This window comes from Camellia sinensis, chromosome 4 (assembly GCF_055761805.1).
Source record: "Camellia sinensis isolate YWXY chromosome 4, ASM5576180v1, whole genome shotgun sequence".
NCBI lineage: Eukaryota > Viridiplantae > Streptophyta > Magnoliopsida > Ericales > Theaceae > Camellia > Camellia sinensis.
Window position 1 is genome coordinate 219,899,992 of NC_138964.1, and position 10,017 is coordinate 219,910,008.

The following is a 10,017-nucleotide window of genomic DNA, read 5'->3' on the forward strand; positions in this document are numbered from 1 at the left end:
ATACACAAACATTTAAAAAATATATGAAACAAAACTGATTGAAATAAGGCATATGATGGATTTACTGACTTAGATTGAACTGTCCAGTCTAAATCAACAATATCAGAAGTTCAACTCAATTAAAAAATAAAGAAATGAATTGTATTTTCAAGGATGTTCTAGATGCATTGACAATATTTTTTTTTTACTTTTCATTTTCACTAAATTTATAATGAATTAGTTAATGAGGTAAAAATATATGAATTTAAATGAGAATAATAAAATAATATTGGCTTAAAAATTGAGGGATTTGGTGGTGTTTGGGAAGAATTTTATTGTGTTTTTTCTCATTTTTTTTTACTAAAAGACAAAAATTTTGCAAAATCAAAAAAAATACATTCAAATAAAATATCAAATCCAACCCCATAATCATTTTACTTTTTCTCTCATAAATATCACATCCAACCACAAAAAAAAAAATCCAACTATCTTTCCAAACACAAAAAAAAAAAAAATTCAATAATATCCTACATTTAAAAAAATCTACATAAAAACTCACTTTCCAAACACCATCTTTGTGCAAAAAAAAATCCCCATCTCTCTCGTAGCTTAAGATGTAACACATGTCACCATAATCCTGGAGGCATAAAAGAATCGATGTCTCCATGGTGGTGAAGAACCTTCTTTTTGAAAAAGGAATATGGAGAATCCTATAAAAAAAAATTAGAAATTTAAAAAAAATTATTACATTTTTTATCAAATATATCAGTGTGAGATCTATATAAAACTCATATGGTGTTAATTTTGTGCCTATATAAAACTTTTAATAAAATTTTTAAGATCTCTACCCTTGGTTGAATCATATAATTTATCAATACAAGAAGAGTGGCACTTTCACTAGGTAGACCCACCGACGACCCATCTCAACTTTCTTTGAACCTTCCAACTCCATCTCTTCATTTTTTGCCTATAAATTTGAAATTGCCAAATGTCTCACCGTTAACAAACCAGATAAACCTTCCAAAAATATCAACAACAAAAAAAAAAAAAGGCAAAAAAGTATTTCATTTCATCAAGATCACCACTACCAAAGAATCTTCACAGCGATTCCGCATTTAATTTTCTATATAAACACCCTCACTTGGGTTCTTTGCTTCTCACTCTCAGCAACAAAGCCTCTATTTCTCTCTCTCTCTAGCTCTCTATATAGTAAACATTCATTTTGTTTCTTTCATTATCATCAATGGCTCCGAGTTTGAACAAAGCCGGCTCTGATTTAATGGAGCTCGTCGACGGCTATACCGGGTCGTTAATCACATTGGAAGGGTCAAATTTTAAGGCCAATGGCCACGTCATTCTCACCGATGTTCCATCGAACATCGTAGCTTTTCCTTCGCCTTACGGCTCGGCTGAGAAGCCGACTAAAACCACAGCAGGCAGCTTTGTCGGCTTCCATTCAGCGGAGCCAAAAAGCCGGCATATTGTGCCGGTCGGCAAGCTTAAGGGGATACGCTTCATGAGCATTTTCCGGTTCAAGGTCTGGTGGACCACCCACTGGATCGGATCCAATGGCGGCGACCTCGAAAACGAAACCCAAATGGTGGTTCTAGACCGGTCTGATGCGGGCCGGCCTTACGTCATCCTCCTCCCTCTGATTGAGGGTCCGTTCCGGGCATGTCTCGAGCCCGGAAACGACGACAACGTCAGCATTTGCATGGAAAGCGGGTCGACGAAGGTCTCTGAATCTTCGTTTCGGGCTGCGCTTTACATGCATGTTGGCGACGACCCATACAGTCTCGTAAAAGACGCCATTAAAGTTGCCAGAGCTCACCTCGGGACTTTCAAGCTTTTAAAAGAGAAGACTCCACCGGGAATCGTCGACAAATTCGGTTGGTGCACGTGGGACGCATTTTACCTTACGGTGCACCCTCACGGCGTTTGGGACGGCGTGAAGGGGCTCGTGGAGGGCGGGTGCCCACCCGGGCTTGTGCTCATCGACGACGGGTGGCAATCCATATCCCATGACGACGACCCGATTACCCAAGAAGGCATGAATCGGACCTCCGCCGGTGAGCAAATGCCATGCAGGCTCATAAAATTCAAAGAGAATTACAAATTCAGAGATTATCAGAGCCTGAAAAATTCAATTTCGGGCTCTGCTGCCCCTAAAGGCATGGGTGCCTTTATTAAGGACCTGAAGGAGGAATTTAAGAGTGTCGACTACGTGTATGTATGGCACGCACTGTGCGGATATTGGGGCGGGATTAGACCTGATATTCCCGGATTACCCGAATCCAAGGTTGTGGAGCCTAAGTTGTCACCTGGGTTACAGAAGACAATGGAAGATTTAGCTGTGGATAAGATTGTGAACAATGGAGTTGGATTGGTCCCACCTGAGATGGTTGAACAGATGTACGAGGGTTTACACTCGCACTTGGAGTCGGTTGGCATTGATGGAGTCAAAGTCGACGTTATCCATGTGAGTTCTCGAAACAAGCCCAGTTTGTCAAATGACTTTTTGTCCCTTTTTTTTTTTTTTTTTTTGGTTAAAATTCATTAAAAAAATAAAATAAAATAAGTTAAAATAATTAATAAAATAAAATATCATATTAAATATGTAATTTTTTTTCTTACAAACATTTTGTCCAATTATAAAAAAAAATTAACCATCTATTTAGACACAAAAATTTTAATTTCTTAAAATAATTAAAAACTAAAACAACCTCTTCAAATAACCAACTTCCGACTAATTACTTGCTTGAAGAAAACGAGACGTTTTGGTTAGTTTTAAAGTGTGGTTTAGTTTCGGACACGCTAAATCATTCGTCGCGTCAATACACGCAAGGTGTCCCAAAGAGGAAATAGGAGGGAAAGTCCTCGTTTGGATCGGAGAGGCATGGTAGAGGTCCTATTTGGATAATTGTAATTATTTATTTTTTATTTTTTTAAAAAAATTGTTTTGGTGATTATAATATTTTTAGTTTATTACATTTGTTACTAAAAAAATAAAAGATAAATATGATAAAATAAAAATGTTACGGTTATAGAATTGATTTAATTTTTCATGATATATATATATATATAAAGTCTTAAAATATGAATGATTCAATTCATCAAAATGAGACCCTAAAAATATATTTCCAATCTAGATTTGGACTGGACAAAAGCCTCTCAGAGAGTAAAGTATATTTAATTTTATTTTCTTCTACCATTGATCTTCATCTTCTTTGTTTACTGTATTTTTTTTTTTTTAAGATAGGATTTGTTTACTGTATTGAAAGAGGGTTTTCAACTTTAAGACTTCTTTTGCAATTTATTTATTTTTGTTAAATTGATCTTAGTGCTTCCTTACTTCAAAAGAAAGAAAAAGAAAAGCGAACCTAAGGAAAAAAACAAATAATATCCTTCTATATTGTGAAAGGGTTTTGATTGTCTAATCCCTGATATAATTAAACAGAGTAATGATATACTATTTTGGAAAGATAGTTAAAAGTTATTTTTTAGTTTTTAATTTATTTTGGGTTATATCATCTCTTAAATTTTTTATACGTTTTTTCAAAAAAATTAAAAAACTAACTTTTAACCATCTTTGCAAAACAACTCTTAATAATAAATATTTTATTGCGTCATTTTTGTGATACTTTTTGTATAATTTTTTCTATATGAATACAATTTTTATTTTCTTACATGTTTACATATTGGGATTTGGGACAGTTGCTGGAGATGTTGAGTGAGGAGTATGGGGGAAGAGTGGAGCTAGCAAAAGCATACTACAAAGCATTGACATCTTCAGTGAGGAAGCACTTCAAAGGCAATGGCGTTATTGCTAGTATGGAGCACTGCAACGACTTCATGTTCCTTGGAACCGAGGCCATTGCTCTTGGTCGTGTCGGTATGTATTATATTAAAATCACACCCCCCATATACATTCCATATATCGCCTTTATCTCTATTTTACTAGAGAAATAAATATTATTACATATCATTCACATAATAAATAAATAAAACAAAACCAATATTCTAAAAATATTAGATGGAAAATAGCAGTGAAAATCCTTCAATAGCAAATATATTTTCATTTATATTTATTCATTAATAATCAAATGTTCATCATGATATATACTTCATATTTATAAATGAAATCTTTTTTGTATAAAAAATCAGTATATATATATTTGCATATATATGTACTTGTTCAATTTCATTATTTGAGTTTAAAAGATAACTTATAATAATTTTTCAGATAAAGTGGGTCCCTAAGTAGTTGGTCTGTAACCGTATGATTATTATTATTATTTTTCTTAGAACGGAACCATATTAGTTGAGGAGAGGAAGTAAATGACATCATCTAAATTTAATAGAAATGATACAGATTTTTTTTTTTTTTTTTTAAGTAATGCTATAGACTCCAAAGAAATAACCAATCATATTGTCACCTAAGATTAATAGGTCCCACCACTAAACAATTTTCCTTCTCTCACAACCTTTTCAACTTCCTGCTTAACATTCAAAACTTAGAAGTTTAAAATTGTTTTTATTCAAAGTCAGGTAAATAAGTCTGATTGTTCTCTCTCTCTCCCCTTGTTGATCTCTCCATCTTCTATCACCATTGTTGACCGGCACAACCAACGACCACCGGTGTTAATGCCATGCTTTAGTCATAGTGTGGGCAGAACCACTTCACACGAGCTCTATCACAGTGCAACTCTTCGTGCTCTCTCTCTATCAATTTTTTATGAAAATCATTAAACTGGCAACGTTTTTTGAAGGAATTTCGCATTCTTGCATCAATTTTGCTAGAATTCAATGTGAAAAACATAGATAGTTCCTTCATTTGTTACTAAATTCAACAAAAATAATAGAAAAAGGTAATGGAAAAATACTTTTAGAAACAAAGCATCAAATTTTGGTCTACAAATTTGCTCTCCTCATTCTGTCGTGTAGTGATCTGCATTTTCTTAGAGACTGAGCATAGGTTAATTGGAGTAGTAATGTTAGGAATCTCAAATAATTTATCAAATATTTTACCAAATCTCTTATAGGCGTGGGATCTACACACGTGTAAATTTGTGTGTAACAAAAATTTGATAAAATATTTAATAAATTATTTAAAATTATAGCATTACTCCTTTCCAAAACACTACTCAATCTATTTAAATCATTGTAAATGACCACCACGTATATATACAGCTATATATCCCTGAATCAGAACGTGTACGTGTAGTAATTAATTAATTCAAAATCTTATGCTTTGATTGTTGCAAAAATCGTGGTGGACTTGTGTGGGTCCCCACGAACCTGGTGATATTCCACAATCTTTTAGGCAAGCTTGCAAGAGGAAGTAATTAGCAGCACTTAAAGAAGAATCGGGCTTATACTCTTATTTTAATGGCTAACGGTTTGAATTATTTATTTTTTAAATATTAATGTATTATTTTTTTTTTTTGAAAATTTATTTCGATCCAATAAGTATAATCAGATAATTTTAATATTTTTATTTTCTTAAGAAAAAATGGCATATTTAATGAAAAATATATTGAAGTTGTGTGTCTAGGCTTATCATATTAATATTTTTTTAATAAATGAATTGTACATAAATATTAAAAATATAAATAGTTCAAATTGTTGAAATGAGATTTGTAATGCCTAATAACCTAAAACTGTATTGTCCAATTGGCCTGAAGGATTGGAGACAAACCCATGACTTATAAAAATATATATGAAGTATAGGGGTGTAAATTTGGTCCTACTTGGCTTCGGCTAGAAAATTAGGCCTAAATTTAGGGGGTATTTGGGCCTGGGGCAGGCCGATAGGCTTATGCTCGAGCTTGGATAAGGCTTGAACATTTTTTTATTTCTATTTTTTTCACCAAAAGTTTATTTTTTTTCTCACAAAAAATAACACTGGGCCTCAGGTCAAGCTTGAGTAGATCTTGATCGGGCTGATGAGCCAAGGACACGGGTCGGGCCAAGCTTCAAACTAATGGCCCCAACTTAGACCTAGGGTTCCACGCTCGGCTTGGGCCTAATTTGGTCGAGTCTATCCCAAACTGTAGGCTATTTTTACACTCATTGAAGTAGCTACTCTAATTCAAAAGTTAAACTAAAATTTTAAATTTGATGTGACTATCTATTAAAACATCAAAGACCAACTCTTTCTTTTTCATTATTAGTCAATCATCTATTTTTACAAATTACTAATCTTAAAAATAAATTTACAAACCTACTTTCTAGACCTATTTTCTAAAAACCTAATGTGAGTAATATGATTGGTTGATGATTATGGAAGATATAAGAGAGAATGTTACCTTAGATATCCTAATTAATTACCACATCATTGGACTTAAAAAGTAGATCTAATTTTCAGACTTAAATAGTAATCATCTTATGTGGTTTTAATTTTCTGCAAATTGAGTTTTTTGTTTTTTGTATTTTTTTTAAAAAAAAAATTTGCTTTTTTTTTAATTTTTAAAGTAATTTTTTTTACTTTTTAGATGCGCCTAACCTAAATACATGTACCTAAAAGGTAAAATATTTTTAAAAAATCAATAAATACACAAGAATATGAAAAAGTACTGAATTTTTGTTTTTTAAAATTTTTTTTGGTATTTAGTGAATTTTAAAATAAAAAATCACAAATATTATATTTTTTAATTATATTTATACTAAGTATATCTAAAAGGTAAAAAAATTATTTAAAATATTTTAAAAAATCATTAAAAATATAAAATACGAAAAAATTCAATTTTTTTAAAATTTAAACCAGGCGAATGCTGTTTTTCAAATATATGAGGTGTGTATTGGCCCGACCCATTGCTAATAATGTATGTTACTATTATTTTGATAAATATTTTACAGGAGATGACTTTTGGTGCACCGACCCGTCTGGGGATCCGAATGGGACATTCTGGCTACAAGGTTGTCACATGGTGCATTGTGCTTACAACAGCTTGTGGATGGGCAATTTCATACACCCTGACTGGGACATGTTCCAGTCCACCCACCCTTGTGCCGAGTTCCACGCTGCCTCTCGAGCCATTTCTGGCGGACCCATTTACGTCAGTGACTCTGTCGGAAAACACAACTTCCAACTCCTCAAAACCTTGGTTTTGCCCGACGGCTCGATCTTGCGGTGCGATTACTATGCCCTCCCGACCCGTGATTGTCTCTTTCATGACCCGCTCCATAATGGGAAGACCATGCTCAAAATTTGGAACTTTAACAAGGTTTGCTTTATTCTCTCTCTCTCTTTCTCTCTCTCTTTCTCTCATTTATCATCGTTAGCAATACAATATATTTTTTTGGTTTGATTTTTCGTAATATATTTTTTTAATTTAAAAAATTAAATTAAATTATTATAAATAATAATAAATTAAATCACTCACCACTATTTTCATATTTTTTGGAGGTGTAATTTAAAAATATATTATTATTTTCTTTTATTCATTAAGTTAATTTCTTTCTTTCTTTTTTCTTTGAAAAAATTCAGAATCTGTTTTGGAAATTAAAACCAAACATTTATTTGATATACTGTTGTTTGCCATGGTAGGGATGGAACTTAATTAAATTTTAATGTTATGATGTTGACTATTCTATGGGCAAAGATCAAGTTAGTGCGTACATTACACGGTATTGTCAAATCAATAAGATCAATGATCAGCTAAATTATCACTTTAGTTTGTTAGTTAGGAAACAAGATTGGCCTATTTAGCATTTGATTTATGCTCCGTAGCTCGAGAAAGTAGGCTCGAATGATCTGAATGGTACGAAAAATATTATCTTACCGGCAAGAAAATAAAAAAAAATCTTAAAACGACGTCGTTTTGAGATTTCAAACCACTCGAGCCACGAAAAATTCGAGTTACGAAATAAAGTTGTTAACATTTTGCATGACATTATTTATCAGAATAATTATATACACTTATTATAATAATATTTTAAAATTATTGAATAATTTTGAAGTTGTTGATATCTTTGTATAGAAAAGTAGTACAACCATTAAGCCTTTTAACTCATCGCCTAATCAAACAATTTTTATTACAAAAGCTCTAAATTTCAAAAGTCTATGATCTCATTTTTTATTTTTATTCTGAATTCTCAAAAAACCTTTAGCTCTACTACTTGTATGTACCACATAAGATTGTCTTCTTAAAATGACAAACACATGGACTAGGTAGGAGCTACGCTGCCACTAAACTCTTAAAAAGTTTATTACACCAAATGCAATTAGGAGTATTTATAAAAATATATTTTGCACAAAAATCTAAATAATTTTACATTAATCCACCTTTTGAACAATTTTTAAACCTGCTATTGTCTCTATAATAGCAAAAAGTTAAAAGCTATTTAATTTTAATTCACGGAAAATATTTTTTATAATCATTTATAAGGTGCATGAATGAGTGTCCAAATTTTACAATATCTCTGTAGTTGTACAGAAAGTTAGATGTCAGTCTTGTGACGTGATATCATGATTATACTCATTATAATATTTTTTTAATAGTTCACCGGAGTTCTCGGAGCATTCAACTGCCAAGGCGGAGGTTGGTGTCGCGAGTCCCGTTGCAACAAATGTGCCTCCGAATGTTCCCACACCGTCACTGCAACAACCAGCCCAAAAGACATCGAGTGGAAACACAGTCCAAACCCAATAATCTCAACTGAATCACCATTCCAACTCTTCGCTCTCTACATGTTCCGCGAAAAGAAGCTAATACTCTCAAAGCCCGCTGATACCATAGAGATTTCGCTCGAACCATTCAATTTTGAGCTCATAACGGTCTCTCCTGTCACAATCATATCAAACAATTCGATTCAGTTTGCTCCGATTGGGTTGGTGAACATGCTCAATACTGGGGGTGCAATTCAATCGGTGATATATGATGATGAGATCAATAATAAGGTTCAGGTTGGGGTAAAAGGGAGTGGGGAGATGAGGATTTTCGCGTCGGAGAAACCAAGAGGTTGTAGGATTAATGGGGAAGATGTTGAGTTTGGTTATAAAGGACTTATGGTTGTGATTCAAGTGCCATGGCCTGGATGTTCGGGTCTGTCCATTGTTGAGTACTTGTTTTGAAGTTTGGGGTTTGATTGTTTGGTTTTGTGTTTGTAGTTTTAGTGATTTCACTGTTTCATTTGAAGTCATGTGTGCAAGAATGTGATCTTATGTAAGGATCATCATAAATAAGATATTACTAATTGCCTCTCTATTTGTCTCACTTATGTCTCCATATATGTTTTAGTCTTTCAAAGTGAGTAATGAATGATTGATTTTGAGTAGTGTTAGGTACACAAAATTAGAACAAGAATGTATATAGAAAATACATTATTTGAAATTCATTGTAAGTCGAGTGGGTTATATTTGAAATAAATCTCAGCCATACAATATATTTTCTGTACAAATTATATATCTTAATTGTGTGTACTTAGTATTATTAATTGATTTTTGCTCAATAAAGAAATTAATCAACATAGTTATCATCTAAAATTGTACTAGAACCAGTAGAAAAATCACTATACATTATACTTCATCTCAAAACAAAATGGGTGCATATTTCGTTATACCTTTCATTTAAAATTATTAAAAAGTACTTACAATCCTTTGGGAAGCAAGTTTATGCTAAAATAGTTATATAGGACAAAATTAATTATTTTAATTAAATAGGATAAAATATCACATCCAATTCATAATCATTTTATTTTATTTTTTCTAACAAAAGTTTTAAAAATCAAAAAGTCTATCACAAACGAGATTTTTTAGTCTCAGGCTAAAATAGTCAAAAAGCTAAAAAGCCAAAAAATCAATCCACATCCCACATGAACTCTTAATCCCAAAAAAAAAAAAAAAAAAATTAAGGTTGCGTTTGGTAGAGTTTTAGAATTATGATTTGATAATAGAATTGTATTTTGAGTTTGTGAGTTTTAGAATTATGATTTGAGTGTGTAAAATTTATTTGGTTATGAGTTTTAAAAAAAGTTTTGAATTAAGTTTAAATTGAATGATGTGACATATGATATTTGATTTAAAAATTTACAACT

The 10,017-nt window shown here is 32.1% G+C and overlaps 1 protein-coding gene across 1 annotated transcript; it reads left to right on the forward strand.

Annotated features, from left to right (window-relative positions):
- The first annotated feature begins 359 nt into the window (after positions 1 to 359).
- Positions 360 to 9,186, forward strand: LOC114316282 (putative galactinol--sucrose galactosyltransferase 5). Its single transcript, XM_028262941.2, has 4 exons — positions 360 to 2,458; positions 3,694 to 3,871; positions 6,838 to 7,205; positions 8,483 to 9,186. Exons 1-4 carry the CDS (start codon positions 1,223 to 1,225, stop codon positions 9,053 to 9,055), a joined length of 2,355 nt encoding a protein of 784 aa, XP_028118742.2. The 5' UTR covers positions 360 to 1,222; the 3' UTR covers positions 9,056 to 9,186.
- Positions 9,187 to 10,017: the final 831 nt, after the last annotated feature.